Source organism: Trachurus japonicus, chromosome 9, assembly GCF_045865225.1.
Source record: "Trachurus japonicus isolate A0001 chromosome 9, Traja_1.0".
Classification (NCBI taxonomy): Eukaryota; Metazoa; Chordata; class Actinopteri; order Carangiformes; family Carangidae; genus Trachurus; species Trachurus japonicus.
Window position 1 is genome coordinate 3,563,388 of NC_140915.1, and position 25,483 is coordinate 3,588,870.

The 25,483-nt window shown below is 41.5% G+C and overlaps 2 protein-coding genes across 6 annotated transcripts in view; one reads left to right on the plus strand and one right to left on the minus strand.

Annotated features, from left to right (window-relative positions):
• The window catches only part of dok2 (docking protein 2), a 29,489-nt gene extending 10,510 nt beyond the window's left edge, over positions 1-18,979 (minus strand). Inside the window, exons 1-4 of the mRNA XM_085787984.1 lie at positions 18,527-18,979; positions 16,998-17,132; positions 12,338-12,505; positions 8,264-8,372 (exon numbers count right to left, since the gene is read on the minus strand). Of these exons, the coding sequence (XP_085644110.1) occupies positions 8,264-8,372; positions 12,338-12,505; positions 16,998-17,132; positions 18,527-18,586 (472 nt within the window). The 5' untranslated portion in view covers positions 18,587-18,979. The remainder of the gene's footprint in view (positions 1-8,263; positions 8,373-12,337; positions 12,506-16,997; positions 17,133-18,526) is intronic.
• LOC146980638 (far upstream element-binding protein 3-like) overlaps positions 1-25,483 on the plus strand; it is a 169,318-nt gene that overhangs the window by 54,643 nt on the left and 89,192 nt on the right. The gene's annotated exons all lie outside the window — the stretch shown is intronic.

Below are 25,483 nucleotides of genomic sequence, written 5' to 3' on the forward strand. Positions count from 1 at the left end.
GGGTCTTACGCAGAATAATTCAGTCATATAAAGATTAGACTACTGGGGTTTTTTATGGGCCCCACTGGGCGCTGGGCCCCTAGAGTTATCATCACCTTTCTCCCCTATACAACGGCCCTGCTGGTGGCGCTGTGTGAAATGCATTGAATCGGCGCTGACGTTGGGTTTTTTTCTTTACTTTGCCGGGTTCGGGCGGCTTCTCAGCTCCACTTGGCGCACATGCATTGTCCAGTTCTACTCCGACTAAGGTGTTTACATGACGGAGAAAATCTAATTCCAATCGCATTATCTGGGTGTCTTAATCAGAGTTCTCCAACTCCGATTTCAGTCGGACTAAGGTGTTTACATGCACTTCAGTTGTCCAGTTATAGTCGGATTAAGGCAATAATTCGTTTTTTTCAAGTGTCATGTAAACGTACTGACTGAGTCTGATGAGTTTTATCACCATGAGTTTTTATCTTCTGTTCAGGGAGACAAGAAGAAACTATGTCCATCTGATCCTGAGAGGACGTCAGGAACAAAGAGCTGCATCAGTGAACAGTCTGATGGATTATCAACTCTACTGAAGCCACAATAAAGAGAAGACAACCAATTTCCTTGAAAACATTTTCATGGATGCGAAAAACGCAGAAAATCGAACCTGTTCCTAAAACTTTAAAGGGATAGTTAAACATTTTGTCAATTCGGCCCATTGCCATAATCCCTATAATAGTCATAGCAGTAGGTTTCTCACCTTTAATTGTCAGTGCAAGCTGTTTTTTAGAACGGTGGAGCAGAGCCGTGAGCTGCTCAGAGCTACACTACGGAAGCTCATTATGGGATTTCTTGGTTTCCCGACCCTCATCAAACTCATCAAATACACAATCCAACAACTCCACAACGCTCTGGTGGACAAGTTGTGAGCTGCACATTCACCACGCTATGAGATAATAACACAACGTTACCACACAGAGTTGTTTTAGAGGGAAATACAGAGACTGCTTGATGAAAAACTGTCCCTGAAGGCAACACGCATCAGAGGTTTTGCATAAATTTCCCTCTAAAACAACTCTGTCTACAACAATTTTCTTTCCTGCTTTTGTTTTGTGTTTCGTAAAACCAGAAGGACCAGAACTAAACACTAAACACCCTCCAAGAGCGGTGATAGGCTACCAGAGGTTGTAGATTACACTCAAATGTGAATTAATGCTGTAATCCTTAAGAGAATTATCATCATCAACCTATTACTTTTTTTTTCTAACTTTTTTTTTGGGCTTCCTTTTTTGGGTGTGTGAGACTGTGAGTGTGAGACTGTTGATCAATGTGCCTATCTGGTCAACTCTGACTGTGTGAGAGTGCGTGGTATTTTTGGGTTTGCCCCTCTGTAAAATGTGTTGCTTTATTTGTCACATGTGTTACATTTCCTTTGTGCCTGGGCCTCTCTCAAAAAGCTCTTTAGCTTCCTACAGCGTCCCATTTCACATCACGTAAAATGCAAAGTTTTATGTTTTTACATTTGGTTCTTTTGAATAGATACAGTATGTGAATAGAAATAAATGAATTTAAACATTTAACCTGCTGCTATGTGACAGTTTCATGTTAGCTGCTAGTTAGCTCCTTGTTAGTGTCTTGTCAGCTGTTAGATAGCTACTGGTTAGCTTCTTGTTAGCTGCTGGTCACATATAGATGCCGCCTTCTGCTTCTCAGCGTACATCAACACGGCCGCCATCTTGGTGAGGGGGTTCTGGCCATAGACATATAAATGTTTGACCAGCAGTCAGACCCGCTCAGACCCTGTAGAACACATTTCACTGTATTTATGCATGTGGGTGTGTGTCTGAGTAGTGTATGTTTAATAGCCTACATAAAAAAATATCTAAACATTTTTCAATTTTTTTGTTGTTGTTCTTGTTGAATCATAAATATATCACATTTATAATAAACCAAACGGCTTGAAAATCGGTTGAATATTGTTATGGTGATGTTAAAGGGGAACTAAACCCCTCAGTTTTGGATGACGTGCTCTAAGCTTGAAATTCAAAAAATGCCTTGATTATGGGCGGGACTCGAGGAGCACTCTCCGACCCCCCCCCCCCCCCTCCCCGCGCGCCCCATTCACACCCGCGAAATCACACAAAAGAGAAAAAAAAGTAATAAACACACATCGACACTTCTGCTAGCGCTAACGAGCTACTAACGAGCGACTCAACACTAGTAGCGCGGACACTACTAGGAGAGGACGCCTTAGCTGATCCGCCGGCTCGTTAACTCGTTAACGGCTCGTTAGCGCCGGCCGCACTAACGATTCCCGTTCAGGCAGCTGTTAGCAGCCGTTAGCCGCAGCAGAGCAGCTAGAGTGCCTAGCAACCGTTAGCCGCAGCAGAGCAGCTAGGCTGCCTAGCAACCGTTAGCGGCAGGCAGCAGCCGGTGCTGATTGGTCGGGGAGCTAGTGGCCGGTGACGAAAGCTGCCTCCAAAACGTCATCTGCCTCCATCTCAGCCAATAGGAAAATTCGATTGTAATAGCCGTGTTTCAACCCATAGAGGGCAGTCACTCTACATTTTTACTACAAAATACACCAAATTGAAATATTTTGACTAAAATGTCAAAAGTTGGACCAGAATCAACTGACAACACTACCTTATACCCAAATACATTTGTTTTCAGCAGAAAAAAGTGGTTTAGGGGTTTAGTTCCTCTTTAATGGTTGATAGACATCTGCCTCTGTTGACTAATGCAGTAAGTAGACACGGCTTCCCCCTGACCAAGATGGCCGCCGCGTTGACGTATCGTTCCAATGGACAGCAGCATCAGAGGCGCCATCTACAGGCCTATATCTATGGCTGCTGGTTAGCTGCTGGTTAGCTTCTTGTTAGCTGCTGGTTAGCCTCTTGTTAGCTGCTGGTTAGCTTCTTGTTAGCTGATGGTTAGCTTCTTGTTAGCTGCTGGTTAGCTACTGGTCTCTTCTTGTTAGCTGCTGCTAGCTACTGGTCTCTTCTTGTTAGCTGCTGGTTAGCTACTGGTCTCTTCTTGTTAACTGCTGCTAGCTACTAGTCTCTTCTTGCTAGCTGCTAGTTAGCTACTGGTCTCTTCTTGTTAGCTGCTGCTAGCTACTGGTCTCTTCTTGTTAGCTGCTGGTTAGCTACTGGTCTCTTCTTGTTAGCTGCTGCTAGCTACTGGTCTCTTCTTGTTAGCTGCTGGTTAGCTACTGGTCTCTTCTTGTTAGCTGCTGCTAGCTACTGGTCTCTTCTTGTTAGCTGCTGGTTAGCTACTGGTCTCTTTTTGTTAGCTGCTGGTTAGCTACTGGTCTCTTCTTGTTAGCTGGTGGTTACATTTACATGTTTTTTTAATATGTACATTGATGTGCACTGTCCCATCCAAATAAACAAATAAAGTAAAGTAAAGTAAAGGTTAGCAGCTGGTCTCTTCTTGTCAGCTGAGAATAGAATACAAATTAAGGTCCATGGGCTTCCTTTTTCTCTCTCTTCTCTTTTTTTTTTTTATAAAACACATCCTCTTGCTGGTCACATTGTGTGAAATGCACTGAATCGGTGCTAACGTCTGCTTTTTTTCCCCTTTACTTGGCCGGTTTCGGGCAGCTTCTCTGCTCCACTTTGTGCCGTCTCTACTGCTGTGGAGCATTAACACATGAGTTGTCCAGTTTCAGTCTGATTAAGGCGAATTCATGCAGAAGAATGAAGAAAAACGATTTCCAATCAGGTCATCTGGGTGTCTTAATCGGACTAATCTTTTATATCTGACCTGGGGGGACCTCTGCACAAGAATTCCTATTGTACCCAGCTTGCTGAGCACAAAATGGCAAAATAAATGTCTTGAATCTAGAATCTTGAATCTTGAATCTAACGTGTTAAAGGGATAGTTCACCCCAAATTGAAATTTCGGGAGAAGTTTCAGAGTCCTCCGTGGCTTCTCTGAGTTACAGGGGGTCTCGGCGTAGCAGTGCATGTCCATATAACAGTTGCAAATGGATACCAACTGTCTTCGTAACAAAAAGACACACCAAAAAACATCCAAATACCTCCATGCTGCTCGTATGTAATGTCCGTCTTGTATTGAAGCCCCAACATGAGAAATTGTCCCGAAAAAAATGAAATAAGTCTATATTTCAAGCTTGTTTTGTAGCAGAAGCTCCTCGAAGCTCCTCTTCCTGGTTCGTCAACCAGGAAGAGGAGCTTTGCATTTGCAACCGTCATATGGACATGCACTGCTACGCCGAGACCCCCTGTAACTCAGAGAAGCCACGGAGGAATCTGAAACTTCTCCCAGCCCTTATTAGTCCACATGAGGGGGAGTAGCCTAGAGATAATGAGGGAAATTTCAATTTTGGGTGAACTATCCCTTTAACATGCACTCAGTTGTCCAGTTATATAGTCGGATTGAAGCAGTAACTCATTCTGTCAGGTGTCATGATGTAAACGTAGCTGGTCAGTCAGCTGCTGTAGCTCCGCCCCCTCTGTCAGGCGTCTTCCAGTAACCGTGGCGATGCTAACAGAACAGACGGTTCTCTGTGGTTAATGAAGTTTAAAGCTTTTCTTCCTCTTCGTCTTCTTCTCCTTCTTCTTCTTCTTCTTGTTGCTGTGCTGCTGCCGCGAGGCGCAGCTTCCTGTTGAGAAGAGGAAGTTTGTCCTGTGCAGATAAAAGCCGAGGTCACTGCAGCGCTGCAACACCCTGCACCGCACACACTCACACACACTCACACACACTCACACACACACTCACACACCGCAGCAGGAACTCACACACTCAAGTTTCCACTACACACACACACACACACACACACACACAACTGGCCCTCGGCATGTGTTAAAATACACAACGTCAAAACCACAATGGAAACTAGTGACGGCTTCGGCCTCGGCTCAGATACCGGATCACTCACATCCAGTAGTGGACAGTAACACAGTACATTTACTTGAGTATTGTACTTAGGCTATTAGATTTCTTTGGTACTTATTACTCTGACTTGAATACATTTCCAAGACAAATATTAGTACTTTTACTGGAGTTAATTAGTAGGAAGGCTGAAAAGTACTGGTTACTTTCAGGTCTTTTTCTAAAATCCTATTGGACACAAGCTGTGTTTGTCTGTGAAGGAAACCCTAACCCCTAAAAGCAGCACATCAGTGCAGCTGCTTTCAAAGAGTTCATTCTCACTAACAAGAGTTAAAAGCTCCTTACATTCATTTAGAAACAATTAGAGTCATTCATTGATGTGAAGAATAAGACATTTACTCTGACTCTGACTTTGACTTAAAGTAAATCTAAAAGCATGTAGCAGTACTCTGTCCATCTCTGGTCACATCAACAGGGTCAAACCAACAAGGACCAGAACTAGTCCTGGTCCCGGTTACTGTGGAGGTCAGAGGTCAGAGGTCAGACCTTCACCTGGGTCAGCTAGGATGTGGCTCCAACTTCTTGTTCTCCTTTTTTGTTTAGAAATGTCTCCGTCCAAACTTCCACTCTGACTCTTATTTGACGCAGCTTCGACTCAGTGGAATGAGTTTTACTTTTATTTTGAAAACGTTTCAGAGCATTAAAACCAACAACACTGCAACAACTCAAACTCTTTACCAAGAACATTTGTCTTATTTCCAGTCAAAACTAATCTCATTACACTCAAAATAAGAAACATCACATTAAAAGCAGCTTGTTTTTAGACACTTTTTACTTCTTTCAAACAAATTTTCACTTGAAATAAGTGGAAAAATCTGATAGTGGAGCAAGTTTTTCTTTCTTATTACAAACACAAAAAACTTGCTTTCACTGGCAGATTTTTCTACTTATTTCAAGTGAAAATTTGTTTGAAACAAGTGAAAATGATCTAAAAACAAGTTAATTTTTAGGTGATGAGTCTTATTTTAAGTGGAAAGAGGTTAGTTTTGACTAGAAATTAGACATTTTGACAAGAAATAAGACAAATATTCTTGGTAAGATTTTGAGTTTTTGCAGTGAAGAAGCAGCTCCTGCTCCTGTCTGAACCCGGCAGCGTTTTACTAACACATTGAATAAAGACAGTGAGCTCAGTGTGTGTGTGTGTGTGTGTGTGTGTGTGTGTGTGGCCACAGGCTGCTATATTTAGCAGCAAAAGGAAAAGAGTGAGAAAGAGGAAGTGAAGTCTGGTTGAAGGTGCGACAGAGGAACGTCTGAGTTCACAGTCAAGACTGAGAGAAGAGTTCTATCTGTGATCAGCTGGTAACTAACGGTAACGGTCTCTGTGTTCTGCTGCTGTGTTTGGATGTTTGGACGTCTGAGCTGAAGGAAATACAAACAGATCCTCCATCAGTTTACAGTAACAGAGTACAAATACTTTGTAACTGTACTGTTGTACTGTCCCTCCTCCATGTGAACAAACACACATCTCTGTTGTTTCTTCTCTTCACATCGTCACAACAACAACAGCTTCGTTACTGTTTCAACCTGCAGTGACGACCAGAGGTCAGAGGTCAGAGGTCAGACCCAGGCTGAGCTCTGACCCAGGCTGTGTTCGAAATCACCCACTCACTCACTCACTCCCTATCCACTACATCATGTATATGATATAGTGACTACATCATGTAGGCTACATGATGTAGGGAACGACGGGAGGAGAATTCGGACACTAGACGGTCATTTTCTGGACGTGGTTGCGTCAGCTGAGGCTCCAGGTGTTAGCATGTTAGCGTGTTAGCGTGTTAGCCTACTGCTGTGACGGAAGCAGACGCGCCGAGAATCATGTAAACAAACCATGGATGTATGAAACAAACCGGACACATAAAAAATAAAATAATAAAAACCAGACCCTTGCGGGAACATTTGAGGATGTGATTCTGTGTGGTTGTGTTACTCGGACAATAAACTGTTGAAATATCGGAAGTTTGGTTTGGTCAACTAGTGTCCCGACCGTGAGCTGTGGCTATTAGCTTAGCTCGTTAGCTGGTATTTCCTCCATATTCTACTACAGTTTCTTTATCAGATTGATTTAATGCTGCCTGTTAATGTTGGGATGCTGCTGCCCAACTCCTGCTGCTCAGGCAAACGGAGCCAAGGCAAATACGTCTGAGGAGTTTACTGGTAAATTGCCTAAATAAATCGTAGCTAACATGCTAATTAGCGTCCTCTTCTTCTCTGGCAAAACACGACCGCATTGCATTGTGGGATACATACGGGAGTAGAAAGTAGTGTACATCGCTTGTTCACTCAATTTCGCGGTGCATTGTGGGTGTTTTGTCATCCACTACATAGTGGATGAAATTAATCGCGGAGAATTGGAACAACACTACAAAATGTTGAACACACTATAGTTAGTGCAGTCTTCAGCTCGTACACTTCTTTTTGTTTCAGAGAGCATCGTGTTTCCATGACGACTGACTGGACAAAGACGCGTCATGTTTCCATGTTTACTCTGGATTGTAAACGTGTAACGTTAAAGGAGAATTCTGGTCATTTTCAACCCCTAAATCGTTGTCCTGATGGTCACCCAGTGTTGGTTGGAGCCAAAAAACGCGACTAAAATTGATGCAGGCAAACCAGAGTTACCATGGCTACACGGCGCTAGGGATAGCCACAACGCTAACCCATGGGGGCAATTCTTTCAACCATAACAAACAGTCAGAAAACAATGAGATATCTCTGGTAGCTACATGACTGGAATCCTTAGAGACACCACTGAACTCATATAGTGTAGAGTAGAAACAGTAGAAACTTTGTGTTTTTGCATGTAGCCACTCACCTCAGATAGCCCAACTCTGAAACATCCCAGAAAGACATTACTATCCCATCACAGAGAGAAACTAACACTTTGTCCTTGTTGTGATGATTTCTTTACTAAAATAAACGGTGGAGCAGTGCAGTGGTAATGTCCAAAATATCTCTGATCGTTTATTTTAGTCAATTTAATCAATTTTAGTGGCGTTTTTTGCTCCAGACAACACTGGGTGACCATCAGGAAAACGATTTAGGGTAAAAAAATGACTGGAATTCTCCTTTAAGAAGTAACACTAACAACCGGGACCAGCACACTGAGCTGGGCCGACCTGAACGCTGCCCGAGGCAAAACACTAGAGCTGCAACAAGTCACTGATTAATCAAACAATAATCGATTATTAAATTAATCGTCAACTACTGTTGTGTATATTGTCTGTGACCTGTGGTGCGTTCACTGACCCTGAGCACTGAGCAGCACCAACAGCAGCTGAGGCTCAGCTGCAGGCGGACAGAGTCAGGTGGTGAGACATGTGGACAGGTGAGACATGTGGACAGAGCCAGGTGAGACATGTGGACGTACCTGTCTCTCTGCCGCTGTACAGGGAGTTGTCCTCCATCCCCTCGTCCTCCTCCACCCTGCTGCTTCTGTGCAGGCTGCCGCGCTTCACCGCCACCTCCGTCCAGCTCATCTGCAGCCATGACAACATCTTCATCATCATTTTCACATTTCACACAAGTATCAACTCATCTATCTATCTATCTATCTATCTATCTATCTATCTATCTATCTATCTATCTATCTATCTATCTATCTATCTATCTATCTATCTATCTATCTATCTATCTATCTATCTTCTTTCTATCTATCTATCTATCTATCTATCTATCTATCTATCTATCTATCTATCTATCTATCTATCTATCTATCTATCTATCTATCCATCCATCCATCCATCCATCCATCCATCCATCCATCCATCCATCCATCCATCCATCCATCCATCCATCCATCCATCCATCCATCCATCCATCCATCCATCTATCGGAATTCAGTTCCACTCAGTCTCCATCATACGACTCAACGACGCCAACAAACGGTTTGTTTATGAACAACAACGCCAACACTGATGCAGATTTTAGTAGTAAAATAATGTATATATAATATACTGGGTTGGGACTAACTGAGACTCAGTTCAGTTCAGTTTACTTTATTGATTTTATAATAATAATGTATGTTATTTATGTTATTTATAAGTGAGCTTTAAGAAATGCTGCTGCACTTTTTGTTTTAAAAGAAAACGTTTTGCTTCAAGGCATTTCAACTCAGATTTGTGTTTGACTTTGTTTTATTCTAGAAAAAGTTACGGCCCTTTTTCTATACACTGTATAAAAAACAAAGGCACAGTTGACTGTTCTCAGTCTGATCCCAGGTCTGTTGTTCTAAACTTTGACACCAGAACCATAATTTTTACAACAAATGATCATTGGTTATTAGTTATTGATTACTAATAATCGATATCGGCCCTGAAGGAACCATATCAGTCGATCCCTAAGTCAAAGGAATCCTGTCAGGTGTGTCTGAGGGGGCGGAGCTAATATTCACATGAAGAGTTGTAATTGTTGACCTCAGCATTAATCGATGTGACATCACCACCTCCACCTGGAGCAGCTGGGCCTTCAAAATAAAAGCCTGTGCGTTGCCGTGGTGTTTCCATTACAGTAAGACACCTTCAGACAGACGCTGCCGTGTGATTGGCTGCTGTGTACTTCCTGTCACACTCAGACAGAAAGAGGAAGTGGAGCTGTGACTCAGGACCGTCGGCTCGGCCGTCTGTCATCACATGCACCGCTATTTAAAAACTACAGGAACCTGGGTTTTCTGACTGGCACTGAACGCAGCGCCGGTTCTGTTTGTTTCTTACAGTAAACGCACATCACGTTCTTAAAGGTGCATTGCAACACAAAAATACCACAACAAAGAAGAAGGAGAGGTTACGCCTGCACACCTGCTGCTAGCCACGAAAGACTTCTTTATTATTATTATTACACACAACGTTTCGACCAACTGCTCTCCTTCAGGTGCTACTGTTAAGAACAATAGTAACACATCTATATAAACGTGTATCAGAATGTATTTGTCATTGCACAACAGCACAACGAGATAAAAGCTAAACCTTAAAGTGCAACCGCACATGGAAACAAGACAGACAATAATAACAGTAAAGTGTCAGTGCCGACATTCAGTTGTTCAACAATCAAAAATATGAGCAGCCTATGCATATGGATAAAGTGATAAGTGCAAGTGCATTGTGCTAGCAGGGTAAAATATGAGAGTATGTATATAAAAAGTAAATAAATAAGAGATTTTATATAGCCATAGGCTTGTGCGTGAAGAGAAACACAAATATTTAACGAAAAATATCAATATTCCATTCTATTTTCATTAGATATTTCTATTTATCTTCACGCACAAGGAAGCAATCGGACCACACATCAATACACATGTTTATATAGAAGTATATAGAAAATAAAATTCAACAAAAGCTTCATCCCATCTGCCATAACAGAACTAAATAAGAAAATGAAAAGAACATAATCATGGGGAATGTACATGTAAATGTGGGAAACTAGGCAGGGTGTGGGGTTTTATGTTTTATGTTTCTATGTATTCGTGGGTGTATGAAATGTGGGAATGTAAATGAATGTAATGTGGTTAAGGACACTCTCCTGTGGTCCTTTTCCCTGACTTGTCTGCACTTCTCAAGGTCGTTTGTACGGAATGGTGAAGGACAAATAAATTCATCTATACATAATATATATAGATGTGTTACCATTGTTCCTAATAACAGCAGCTGAAGTAAAGGAGACCAGCTGGTTGAACGTTGTGCGTAATAATAAAGAAATCTTGTTCCCACAGCAGAACCATTGAGGACCTTCACCGTCCTGACTCCTGACCATGTGACCTCACTGCATTGTGTGTGTGTGTGTTCTTGTACATGCTACGTTGTGAGGACTGGAGGACTGGAACAAGTTTTTAACCAACAGAGTGAGGACATTTTTGGGAAGTGAGGACATTTTGGCTGGTCCTCACTTTTTCCAAGGGCTGTTTGAGGGTTAAGACTTGGGTTTAGGTTATAATTAGGTTTAGATTAGGTTTAGAGTAATGGTTATGTTTAGGCATTTGTTTTGGATGTTTAAGGTTAGGGTAAGGGGCTAGGGAATACATTATGTTAATGACATGTCCCCACAAAGATAGATTTACAAGGATGTGTGTGTGTGTGCGTGTGTTCTTGTACATGCTACGTTGTGAGGACTGGAACAAGTTTTTAACCAACAGACTGAGGACATTTTTGGGAAGTGAGGACATTTTGGCCGGTCCTCACTTTTTCCAAGCGCTGTTTGAGGGTTAAGACTTGGGTTTAGGTTATAACTAGGTTTAGAGTAATGGTTAAAGCAGATAACAGCGGCACGGCCGTTTCGGCTAATGCTGTGTTCAAGGCAGGCTTTTGAAACCGTAAGTTACAGCTTCAAGTCACAACTACGACTTGGTAGCGTTCCAGGTAACCCGTAGCTCGTGTTTTTACCGTCCTGTTGTCTGTGAAAGTTCCCTATAACGGCCACTCGTAACTTCCGACCCGTGAACTCGTACCAGATCGAACTGGTATGACTTCACAGGAAGGAAAAACACAAAGTACGAGTTTCCTTGAACGCACCATGAGTTAGCAGCCCCCGCCCTTGTCAGGCATCAATTGGTCCTCGTGCTACGTCACCACATTCACGCGCATCCCTTGGCTGCACACACAGCCCTTCATGCCGTTCTCTCCCCTCATTGGATAACACTTGTATCCCACAAGGAAAATTTTCTCCTCGGGTTACAGCAGAGCAGAGTGACGGAGAGACTCGTGTTTAGGCTGAAATACTTCATGTAAGTGATTGCTGACGGAAAATAGGACTATTTAGGACTTATATTAACAAAAACATTCCACTGATATCTGCTTTAAGTTTAGGCATTTGTTTTGGATGGTTAAGGTTAGGGTAAGGGCCTAGGGAATAGAGAGCCGAAGCAGAAGCAGCCCCATGGGTCCTCAATTCGAAAAAAGTCTCCATACAAATGAACGGGACTCTGTGATCCGTTTGAATTGCGCCATGACAATAAAATCTGACCTCTACCTGTTTAAAACATCACGTTTCATGAAGAGAAATCAGCAGTTTGTTGTAAACCTATTGTAGAATAAAATTCCGAAGAGTCCGTAACCAGAAAGACTACAGGTGGCGTAGTGACGTCACACACCAAATGCCGCCCTTTCCCGTGTCAGTTGGTGACGTATTTTTTGTGGGACACAGATCTGTAGTCCGCAGAGCATCGTCACAGAAAATACATTCTTCTGTTGCCGTTTTACGATAAACTGCTGATTTCTCTTCATGAAACGTGATGTTTTAAACAGGTAGAGGACATATCTTTTTGTCATGGCGCAATTCAAACAGATCACAAAATAAAACTTGGAGTCCCGTTCATTTGTATGGAGACTTTTTTCGAATTGAGGACCCATGGGGCTGCTTCCGCTTCGGCACTCATACATTATGTCAATGACATGTCCCCACAAAGATAGATTTACAAGGATGTGTGTGTGTGTGTGTGCGTGCGTGTGCCTACCGGGAAGGCGATCTCACACAGCTTGTGCGTCCAGTCGTCCACCTGCTGTCTGTCAGCGGCGAACACGTAGATCTTCTCCGTGGTCTCCACCAGGAAGGGGCCGGTGTCCCGGGGACATCCCTCCATCTCCACCTCCGACACCCGGATGCAGTCGGCCAGACGGATCACCTGGGAGACGCACACAAGACCCCGTCACCGCGGTAACAGGGCGCGCTCGCTCGCCGTCAACTATGGCGACAGAGCCAAGCCAAGACACCTGCACACAAACTAAAACTGCAGTTCTCCAGAAGGACGGAGACGGAGCAGGTCAGTAGAGACCCAGTAGAGTCCAGTAGAGTCCAGCTGGTTCAGAGGGGACTGGAGAGGACCAAGACAGTAGAGGACTGAGACAGTAGAAGACCAACACTAGAGAGGACCAAGACAGTAGAAGACCAAGACAGTAGAAGACCAACACTAGAGAGGACCAAGACAGTAGAAGACCAAGACAGTAGAAGACCGAGACAGTAGAAGACCAAGACTGTAGAAGACCAAGACAGCAGAAGATCAAGACAGTAGAAGACCAAGACAGTAGAAGACCGAGACAGTAGAAGACCGAGACAGTAGAAGACCGAGACAGTAGAAGACCGAGACAGTAGAAGACCAAGACAGTAGAAGACCAAGACTGGAGAAGACCGAGACAGTAGAAGACCAAGACAGTAGAAAACCAAGACTGGAGAAGACCAAGACAGCAGAAGACCAAGACTGGAGAGGACCAAGACTGGAGAGGACCAAGACAGTAGAAGACCAAGACTGTAGAAGACTGAGACAGTAGAAGACCAAGACTGTAGAAGACCGAGACAGTAGAAGACCAAGACAGTAGAAAACCAAGACTGGAGAAGACCAAGACTGGAGAAGACCAAGACAGTAGAAGACCGAGACAGTAGAAGACCAAGACAGTAGAAGACCGAGACAGTAGAAGACCGAGACAGTAGAAGACCAAGACAGGAGAAGACCAAGACTGGAGAAGACCGAGACAGGAGAAGACCGAGACAGTAGAAGACCGAGACAGTAGAAGACCGAGACTGTAGAAGACCGAGACAGTAGAAGACCGAGACAGTAGAAGACCGAGACTGTAGAAGACCGAGACAGTAGAAGACCGAGACAGTAGAAGACCAAGACAGTAGAAGACCAAGACTGGAGAAGACCGAGACTGGAGAAGATCAAGACAGTAGAAGACCGAGACTGTAGAAGACCGAGACAGTAGAAGACCAAGACAGTAGAAGACCAACACTAGAGAGGACCAAGACAGTAGAAGACCAAGACAGTAGAAGACTGAGACAGTAGAAGACCAAGACTGTAGAAGACCAAGACTGGAGAGGACCAAGACTGGAGAAGACTGAGACAGTAGAAGACCAAGACAGTAGAAGACCAAGACTGGAGAGGACCAAGACTGGAGAGGACCAAGACAGTAGAAGACCAAGACAGTAGAAGACACAGTAGAAGACTGAGACAGTAGAAGACCAAGACAGTAGAAGACCGAGACAGTAGAAGACCGAGACTGTAGAAGACCGAGACAGTAGAAGACCGAGACAGTAAAAGACCAAGACAGTAGAAGACCAAGACAGTAGAAGACCAAGACTGGAGAGGACCAAGACTGGAGAGGACCAAGACAGTAGAAGACCAAGACAGTAGAAGACCAAAGCAGGACTCAGTAGAATATAGTAGAATACAGTAGAGCAATGGTTCTCAAAGTGTGGTCCAGGGTCCCACAGGGGTCCTTGTTGGGGTTAAAGGGGGTCCCTAACATTTTCTTGAAATCGTACCTCTTTTTTGAGACTTTTTTTTTTTTTTTTACCACTCTTTCCGAAATTTTTTTAAACTTTTCTTTCTTTTTTTTTTTTTTTAGAAATCTTACCACTTCTTTCTATAATTTTTTAAGAACTTTTTTGGGAGAATTTTTACCACCTTTTTCTACATTTTTTTTGAGAAATTTTACAAGTTTATCCTATAAGTTTTTTAAAAACTTTTTTTTTTTTTGGAATTTTACCACTTATTTTTTCGAAAAATCTTTTAACTTTTCTTTTTTTTTTGAAATCTTACCACTTTTTTCTATAATTTCTTTTTTTAAAACTTTTTTCTAGAAATGTTTCAACTTTTTTTGAGAAATTGTACCACTTCTTTCTCGGAATTCCTCTATAATCTTGAATGTACATTGTACAGTAAATATTTGTGTATTTTCTGGTGTCTGTGGTCTGATTTGTGTCAAGGACACACCCTGAGACAAATTAGACCACAGACCACAGGGTCCTTCATGCAGAAAAAAGTTTGAGAACCACTGCAGAAAAGAACAGCAGAACACAGTAGAGATCAATAGAGTGCAGAAGAGAACAATAGAGTACAGTAGAGCAGATTTAATAAAGTGCAGTTAAGTGCAACACAGCTCAGCTCAGTGAGTAAAGCACAGTAAAGAGTAACTAGAAAATTTCCCTGCAGAAATTTTGAGAGGGCCACGGGGACCGCTGCCAAAGGTGTGACCTCTGTCAACATGGGAATCAAACCCACGATCTGAAGATGATCAGACAGACACATAGCACATATAAAGACTGGCGCGACAGAAACATAGAGAAAAACAGTGATTATCTGCATCTGTGCTGCTCTCACAATTGGGCTGATTCTGACAGAACGGTAGTTCCTCTCAGACCGAGGTCGTCTTAAGGACTTCCTGAACACTTTGATATGATTTTGGTGTTTCTACAGTAAATATTTTAGAAACACTTGCAAGTTAACTTCTCTCAGAAAATCTTTGTATTAGATTCAATGAGAAACAGGGAGAGACATCGCTGCACTAAGAGGCTCACAGTTTAAATTCTGTAAGTCTTTCTGCTTTGATGAACACATTGTTAGAGAGAGGACAAGTTTGTCTACAACTGTGTAAAAAATCATGTGTGTAGAGTGTAAATTGTGGCCGTGAGCAGCGTGGAAAGAGAAAAGTTTCAGACAATTTCAAACAACTTCTCCCACTCTAGCTGATGATGTCACCCAGTCTGACACGAACATTCCGTGCAATACACACCCATTACAGGGTGTTTTCACACCTGTTTAGTGCAGCACCAAAGGTTAAAATGATGCATTGTTTCATTTTTCAGTTAGTGCGGTTGCTTTCACACCTGCTTTTTGTCACTCGGGACCAAACTTGGAGAGTGTCATGTCTCCATGACTACCGGTTGGAATCTGTAGAGAGTCCAGTAGAGACCAGTAGAGTCCAGTAGAGACCAGTAGAGACCAGTAGAGTCCAGTAGAGTCCAGTAGAGTCCAGTAGAGACCGGTAGAGACCGGTAGAGACCAGTAGAGACCAATAGAGACCAATAGAGACCAGTAGAGTCCAGTAGAGTCCAGTAGAGTCACAGTAGAGTCTAGTAGAGTAACAATAGAGACCAATTGAGTCCAGAAGAGACCAGTAGAGTCCAGTAGAGTCCAGTAGAGTCACAGTAGAGTCTAGTAGAGTAACAATAGAGACCAATTGAGTCCAGAAGAGACCAATAGAGACCAGTAGAGTCCAGTAGAGTCCAGTAGAGACCAGTAGAGTCACAGTAGAGTCTAGTAGAGTAACAATAGAGACCAATTGAGTCCAGAAGAGACACAGTAGAGACCAGTAGAGTCTAGTAGAGACCAGTAGAGTCACAGTAGAGTCCAGTAGAGACCAGTAGAGTCCAGTAGAGTCCAGTAGAGTCACAGTAGAGTCCAGTAGAGACCAGTAGAGTCCAGTAGAGTCCAGTAGAGACCAGTAGAGTCCAGTAGAGACACAGTAGAGTCCAGTAGAGTAACAATAGAGACCAATTGAGTCCAGAAGAGACCAGTAGAGTCCAGTAGAAACCAGTGGAGACCAGTAGAGACCAGTAGAGTCTAATAGAGACACAATAGAGTCCAGTAGAGTCACAATAGAGACCAGTAGAGACCAATAGAGACCAGTAGAGTCACATTAGAGTCCAGTAGAGACCAGTAGAGACGAATACAGTCCAGTAGAGTCCAGTAGAGACCAGTAGAGTCCAGTAGAGACCAGTAGAGTCCAGTAGAGTCCAGTAGAGACCGGTAGAGACCGGTAGAGACCAGTAGAGTCCAGTAGAGTCCAGTAGAGAGCGGTAGAGACCGGTAGAGACCGGTAGAGACCAGTAGAGACCAGTAGAGACCAGTAGAGACCGGTAGAGACCGGTAGAGTCCAATAGAGACCAGTACAATCCAGTAGAGTCCAGTGGAGACCAGTAGAGACAAATAGAGTCCGGTAGAGTCCGGTAGAGACCAGTAGAGACCAGTAGAGTCCAGTAGAGACCACTAGAGTCCAGTAGAGACCAGTAGACCAGTAGAGACAAATAGAGTCCAGTAGAGTCCAGTAGAGTCCAGTAGAGACCAGTAGAAACCAGTAGAAACCAGTAGAAACCAGTAGAGTCCAGTAGAAACCAGTAGAGACCAGTAGAGTCCAGTAGAGTCCAGTAGAAACCAGTAGAGTCCAGTAGAAACCAGTAGAGACCAGTAGAGTCCAGTAGAGTCCAGTAGAGACCAGTAGAGTCCAGTAGAGTCCAGTAGAAACCAGTAGAGTCCAGTAGAGTCCAGTAGAAACCAGTAGAAACCAGTAGAGTCCAGTAGAAACCAGTAGAAACCAGTAGAGTCCAGTAGAGTCCAGTACCTTCTTGTGCTCTTGCTGCTTGCGGAGACTCTTGTCGTTCCGCTCCGCTGCTCCGTCTTTACACTCGAAGAACTCCAGTCTGGAGATGGAGCAGGAACTCTCTCTGTACAACACACACCACACACGCTTCCACTTCTACACACACACACACACACACAGAGGTTGACGTTGCTATGGTTACAGCTGGTCGAGGTCGTCATCTGATTGGATCTGAGCCCTGACCTAGCAGGCAGCTAACTGTTAGCAACATGGCCGACTTAGGAGGAATCCCCCCATGTAGCGGTGCGGTTGCATATCTGAACGTATTCTTGATGTTGCATTCAGGTGAAATGGGGCAGACGTCAGACAGACAACAGACGCTGCATGTAACAGGATAAACAAGCGTCTATGTAAACAAGTGGTGTGCGTGACAACATGTTGTCATGGTGATGTGGTATTGTTTTAGTAAAATGACATCCGGTTGGTTTGCCGACGGCCGTCTGCCTGACTGCACCTGAATGCAACACCAGAGCCTCCGTCCTTCCTCACACTACACAGTGGTGACAGTTTGAACAGGCCGTTTCCGTGGTTACCTACGGTCACGATGCAACATGGCCGCCTCGGTTCGGTGCGTCGCCCACTTATGTATTTGTAACGACTTGTAACAACTCATTCTAAGGAACCAGAAAGCTTTACTTTGGATGCAGCTGAGATTCACCTTCAGTGAAATACGGATTTATGAAAGACAGATTTGAGTTTTGATCATAAAAAGACAAATAAGTTACAGACTGGGGCTTTAAAGACGGGAACTTCGTATTAAACTGTTTTGTTACAGTTGGATCATTAACAGAAGCTGACGACCTCATGAGTTACAGATTATTGATAAAACTTATGTCTCAGATTGTTTAAATAAATGAAGCTTGTTTTTGCACAGACGTCTATTAACACGTGTTTTACTGTAACACAATAATGTGTCTTTATATGGACAACGCATTTTGTGTTATATGTGACACAATCACTGTGTTTGAAACTCTTACACTGCAAAAACTCAAAATCTTACCAAGAATATTTGTCTTATTTCTAGTCAAAACAAATCTCATTCTACTTAAAATAAGACTCATCATATTAAAAGCAGCTTGTTTTTAGACACTTTTTACTTCTTTCAAGCTGATTTTCACTTGAAATAAGTAGAAAAATCTGATAGTGGAGCAAGTTTTTCTTTCTTATTACAAACACAAAAAACTTGCTTTCACTGGCAGATTTTTCTACTTATTTCAAGTGAAAATTAGTTTGAAACAAGTGAAAATGATCTAAAAACAAGTTCATTTTTAGGTGATGAGTCTTATTTTAAGTGGAAAGAGATTAGTTTTGACTAGAAATGAGACATTTGGACAAGAAATAAGACAAATATTCTTGGGAAGATTTAGAGTTTTTGCAGTGCAGGACATTCACTGTGTTGGAAGTAACACAAAACGTGTCGTATGTGTGTGTGTGTATGTGTGTGTGTGTGTGTGTGTGTGTGTGTGTGTGTGTGTGTGTGTGTGTGTTACCTTCCCAAACCTCTGCTGCTGGAGGTAGAGCATCCCCTGCTTCCTGATGTCTCCCTCCATGACACCTGTGCAGCTCCTCCTCCTCTCCTCCTCTTCTCCTCCTCTCCTCTTCTTTCTCCTCCTCTCTTCCTGCTCCTCTCCTCTACACCTCCTCCTCTCTGCTCCTCTCCTCTCTGCACCTCCCTTCGTTTTCGTCTCTTCTCTACACCTTCCTCCTCGTCCTCCTCTCTGACTTTCTTTCTGCTTCCTCTTCGGCTCGCACTCACACTCTTTCTGCTCTCCTCCTCTTTCCTTCCTGTGCGTCGAGTTTGAATCTTTTTGGGTTTTTTAGTTGTAAAGAGAAGAGCCTCAAACTCCTTTACCTCCTCCTCTCCTCCTCCTCTCCTCCTGTTGTTTCTCTGTCTCTTTCTCTTCAGTTCCTCTGCTCTACTTCACCTCCTCTCTGTCTCTTTCTCTCTCTCTCTCTGTCTGTCTGTGGTATCAGTGTGATGCAGACGAGTGTTGAGTGCGTCATCTGTTTCCTGCCTTCGCGCTCTGTTGCAACGTGTGATGCAGAACTAAACCAACCGGCCGTGAGAAGAGAAACTCCTCTCTCCTCCTCTCCTCCTCTCCTGCTCCTCCTCTTCTGGTTCCTCCTCTTCTCTCTTCACCCTCTCTTCTTCTTTTTCACCTGTTTCTCTTCTCTTTAGTAACACAACAGTCTACAGCAGCAGCAGCAGGTGTCCGGTCCGGCGACGCCCCCTGCTGGTCAGGGCCGACACTCAGCTGGTTACTACTGTAATGCAAAAACTCAAAATCTTATTTGCACATTATATAACCTGCATAAACAATGAAAATAGTAAAATTAAACATTGTGCAGGAGAGGTAGAAGCCAAAAAGGACTTATAAAAAATACCTTGCCTATGTGAAAAAGCAACAAAGTCTTCAAAGTAAGAAGATAATACAGAAATTCCTAACATAAAAAATAGAAAAGAAAGAAAGAGAAATGAACATAGAAAAATGAAAGATACTGAAACTATTTGTCTTATTTCTTGTCAAAATGTCTCATTTCTAGTCAAAACTAATCTCTTTCCACTTAAAATAAGACTCATCACCTAAAAATGAACTTGTTTTTAGATCATTTTCACTTGTTTCAAACACATTTTTTCTTGAAATAAGTAGAAAAATCTGCCAGTGATGCAAGTTTTTTGTGCTTGTAATAAGAATGAAAAACTTGCTCCACTATCAGATTTTTTCTACTTATTTCAAGTGAAAATCAGCTTGAAAGAAGTAAAAAGTGTCTAAAAACAAGCTGCTTTTAATATGATGAGTCTTATTTTAAGTAGAATGAGATTTGTTTTGACTAGAAATTAGACAAATATTCTTGGTAAGAGTTTGAGTTTTTGCAGTGAGTGCTCAGTTTAACCTCAGTCTGAATGTGAGTCTGATAGAAAGACTTCCCTCCACATCTGGGCAGATTCACACTGAAGTCTGGTCCAGATGTGGAAGCAGCAGCCGACACACCTGCTGCATCAGGACAGAACAACACCTGGATGTGATACAGGTGTTTGTGATGCTGCAGCTACCTGGTAGTTGTTGTTGCTGCATGCTGCTGCTGCCCTCTTCTGGTGGCACCACGCCGCTGCACCTGAGCCTGAGTTGTTACAGTACGTTTTTTTTTCTTTTTTTAAAAGAACCAGGTCTGTAGCAACCAAAAACGTAGTAACAGCCAATAACGTAATAATTTTGGCCATTTTAAATGTAATAAAGCCAATAATGTAATAACATTTTTGAGCCAATAACGTAATAACATGTTGCCAATAATAAGTTATTACATTATTGGCACGTCATTACGTCATTGGCCTAGTATTAAAAAAACCTTTGAAAATGTAATAACTGGTGCAGATAATGTAATAATACATAAATATGACTGCAGTTCTTGGAAATAAAAGGCTTTTTTGCAGTTTTGTGCAGTTTGCTAATTAAAAATAGGTAAGTGGATGACATAGTCGTCATATTTATTCATCCAAGATATGTACTATCTTTCACCTCTTTCTCTCTCTCACTTCTACCATGCTTAATGATATGTTTGCAGTAAGTAAGCAGAACCAAACTTGTGTATTGAATGGTGTCTGCAGCCAGTTTATGTTTCAGTCATGTAGAACTTCCTGCCTCAGACAAACCATTGGAAATGTGATAATTCCAGCATGGCTCGGAGGAGCAATGGCATTGATTTGGTTTCACCATTGATTTTTTTTTTTTAAATTAACATTTAGCCATCATTTTTCCAACTTGATGGTTAGCGTTATCTCCAGAACACCCAAATGAAGTTCCGTAGTGTTTTCATTCACAAATGTAAAAAAAAAACTACCTTTATACTGTATGGAGCAATACAAACATCTACCTTTAGACTTTCACAGTATTAATATAGAACCTAAAGCTGCTTTATCATCACTGTAGAAAAAACAAAAAAAAACATTGAAATGTCACTTTATCCAACATGGGACATAAACTGGCTGCAGACACCATTCAATACACAAGTTTGGTTATGTTTTGGAGGTTGTTGATAGCCTACAATGCTTACTTCTTCTGTTTGCAAACATATCATTAAGCACGGTAGAAGTGAGTGAGTGAGTGAGTGAGGAAAGATAGTACATATCTTGGATGAATAAATATGACGACTATGTCATCCACACCTATTTTTAATTAGCGAACTGCACAAAACTGCCTTTTATTTCCAAGAACTGCAGTCATATTTATGTTTTATTACATTATCGGCACCAGTTATTACGTTATTGGCTCAAAAGTTTTATTACATTATTGGCTTTATTACGTTTTTGGTTGCTACAAGGTGAAAAGCCGACACACCCCTGCTGCTGCTGTCAGGTCGAGGACACTGGGCTCGGCCTCCAGATGCTGAACTCACTGCCTCATCATCTGAGTGTATTATCTATTAAAGGGACAACGAGGAGTTTTGTTAAAGTGAAGTGTTTCCTCACTACATTTATGAGCCTCCGCACCGTGAAATTCTTTGACCGGCGCAAGACAGACTCATGTTTTCATTCATCAAGAATTAAAGTCAGAGGTTGGAAGACGATCACATACCGTCGTAGTTCCCACCATAAACGGAGATTCGGCGGCGTTATTCTCATGACTCGCCACGAAACCGAAAGTAAAGAAACGCTGGTCGGCTCGCCCAGCATTTCCACCACCACTAGTGATGTTCGATACCACAGATTTGCTTTCCCATCCAATACTGAGTATAATTCAGGCTGGTATCGATCCGATACCGATACTTTGTGCAAATGCACCTAATGTGCCTGGTAAATCTAATAAAATAAAAAAAGTACTGTAATTTTAAGTCACAGCTTCCTAAGGATGCAAGACTTCAGAGTAACGTATTTATTTTAAACTCTGAACTATATTGAGGTAGTGGCCTCGTTTAGAATATAGCTGATAGTGTTTCAAACACTAAAAAAAGAACATAAGTAAAATAATAAAACCATAAATTAAATAAGAATATGATAAACAAACATATAATTTTTTTAATTCATGCATTTATAATATTATTTATAATTTTCCCACAGATATTACAGACTTCATCTTCATTGTTAGTGGCGCTGAAATAGCTCCACACCTGACTCCTTTCCGCTCCGCCATCGACTCTACACAGACTGACTTTGTGAGCAGGTGGAAGAAGAAGTAGTTCCTACCAACCGCGTGTCATTTAGACCAGATCTGATCTGAATAGTTTAGTAACTTTCCATGTTAATGATTAGATATACATAACCACAAATGACTGAAGTATCAAAAGTATCGATATTTTCATTTGAGTATCGATTCTAGAGCACACAGACCTGGTATCGGAAGTATCGATATTTCAGTATCGATCTGCACATCACTACCCACCACTAATAATAACAAAATAACCATAGAGACAAAACCATAGATTTATCTAAAATGGACCATTAACAAGTGGTAACGGAGATTCATCCACATTAATATCAGACTTTTTTATAACCAAATAGAAACTCCTCGTTGTCCCTTTAATGTATGAATAGAAACTTCAGTAGAGTCTAAACCCAGTAGAGCTCTGAGATCTACTGCCTCAGGTCAGATAGTGGAGCTCAGAGTTCAGACCAGACATGGTGAAGAACAAACTACCAGCAGACCTGAAATCAGCCCCGACTGTAGCACTTTTACATGTTAAACGTTAAAAACAACTTTAAACTTTATCTATTTTCTTTATTTTCCAGACTGACGACCAGTCACTGTGTGTGTGTGTGTGTGTGTGTGTGTGTGTGTGTGTGTGTGTGTGTGTGTGTGTGCGTGCGCTGCTGTGTTAGGTTGTAATGAGTGTGTGTGTCCAGCAGGTGGAGCTGTTCACCTGCTTTCTTTCTTGATTTCTTTCTTTTCTCTCTCTCCCCCTTTCTTTCTTTCCTTCTTCCTTTTCTGTCTCTACCCCTTTCTTTCTTTCTTTCTTTCTTTCTTTCTTTCTTTCTTTCTTTCTTTCTTTCTTTCTTTCTTTTCTCTCTCTCCCCTTTCTTTCTTTCTTTCTTTCTTTCTTTCTTCCTTTTCTCTCTCTCCCCCTTTCTTTCTTTCTTTCTTTCTTCCTTTTCTCTCTCTCCCCCTTTCTTTCTTTCTTTCTTTTCTCTTTCTTTCTTTTTTCTCTCTCCCCCTTTCTTTCTTTCCTTCTTCCTTTTCTCTCTCTCCCCCTTTCTTTCTTTCTTAATTTCTTTCTTTCTTTTCTCTCTCTCCCCCTTTCTTTCTTTCCTTCTTCCTTTTCTCTCTCTCCTCTTTCTTTCTTTCTTTCTTTCTTTCTTCCTTTTCTTTCTCCCCCTTTCTTTCTTTCTTTCTTTTCTCTTTCTTTCTTTTTTCTCTCTCCCCCTTTCTTTCTTTCCTTCTTCCCTTTCTCTCTCTCCCCCTTTCTTTCTTTCTTTCTTTCTTTCTTTCTTTTCTCTCTCTCCCCCTTTCTTTCTTTCTTTCTTTTCTCTCTCTCCCCCTTTCTTTCTTTCTTTCTTCCTTTTCTCTCTCTCCCCCTTTCTTTCTTTCTTTTCTCTCTCTCCCCCTTTCTTTCTTTCTTTCTTTCTTTCTTTCTTTCTTTCTTTTCTCTCTCTCCCCCTTTCTTTCTTTCTTTCTCATATGTGTGGCTCATATGAACTTCACAATATAAACAAACAAAACATGTAGACGCACACAAAACACTTTGGTTCCCACAATATGAATAATATTTACAGTAATTCAGTGATATAACACAATAATAACTCTCTATAACCAGAGATTCAGATTCAGATTCAGATTCAGATTCAGATTCAGATTCAGATTCAGATCCAGATTCAGATCCAGATTCAGAGCTTCATCAACACGTTTCATTTCTCTCAACGGTACAGAAACAACCTGACAGACACAAACCAGCTTCTGACAGAATAAAAACTACTGCACAAATACATGAATAAAAAAATACATCAAACATATGAAATGATGTTTTAAAGCCGTTTGTCCTGACCAGGTTCATCTGTAAAGCTGCTGCACAGACACACACACACACACACACACACACACACACACACACACACACACACACACACACGTTCAGCAGCTGCTTTTCGAAAAAATCAATAACTCATAATTGCTGTGTGTATGTTTTTATATTTTGTGCATTTGCCCTGTGTGTGTGTGTGTGTGTGTGTGTGTGTGTGTGTGTGTGTGTGTGTGTGTGTGCGTGTGGTGTTCAGGTGCTGCCCTTGGCTGCAGGTTATTACAGCCCTGGACAAAATGCACCGGTCACTAAGTGTTGTGGTTGTTCAGTGTGTGTGTGTGTGTGTGTGTGTGTGTTGAAGGTCTACCTGCTGCTCTAAGTGAATATTGAACTCTTCTTCTTCATCGTCTTCTCTGGTTTTTACAGCTGCGTGTTTCACTCTGTCTCTGCAGCCAGAGACTAAGACCAGGTCCAGGTCCAGGTCCAGGTCCATGATCAAGACTAAATAAATAAAAACTACAACTAATCAAATCCAACTTCATTTGTTGAGCGCTTTAAAACCTCCACAGAGGACCAAAGTGCTGTACAGGGTAAGAAATAAAAGAAATAAAGACACAACATCTTACATAAGACATCAAATTACATATAACTAAGACTGAGACTATATAAAAACTAAACTAAGACTAAATAAAATCTAAACTAAGACTAAATAAAAACTAAACTAAGACTAAATAAAATCTAAACTAAGACTAAAACTCAATAAAAACTAAACTAAGACTAAATAAAAACTAAACTAAGACTAAGACTAAATAAAAACTAAACTAAGACTAAGACTAAATAAAAACTACACTGAGACTAAATAAAAACTACAACTAAGACTCAATAAAAACTAAACTAAGACTAAATAAAAACTACAACTAAGACTAAATAAAAACTAAACTAAGACTAAATAAAAACTAAACTAAACTAAGACTAAATAAAAACTACAACTAATCAAATCCAACTTTATTTGTTGAGCGCTTTAAAACAACCACAGAGGACCAAAGTGCTGTACAGGGTAATAAATAAAAGAAATAAAGACACAACATCTTACATAAGACATCAAATTACATATAACTAAGACTAAGACTGAATAAAAACTACAACTAAGACTAAGACTAAATAAAAACTAAACTAAGACTGAGACTGAATAAAAACTAAACTAAGACTAAATAAAAACTACAACTAAGACTAACATTAAATAAAAACTAAACTAAGACTAAGACTAAATAAAAACTAAATATAAACTCGTCAATTCCTCTAAAATAAAAACTAAACTAAGACTAATGATGAATGAATGAAATTGGTTTACAGTATTTCGGTCGTACAACACCAATATCAAAATCAACCATTTTGTCTGAACAATTTGGCCAGCACATATTATACACAATTACAACCATACACACACACACACACACACACACACACACACACACACACACCCAAGGCTTATATCTGCC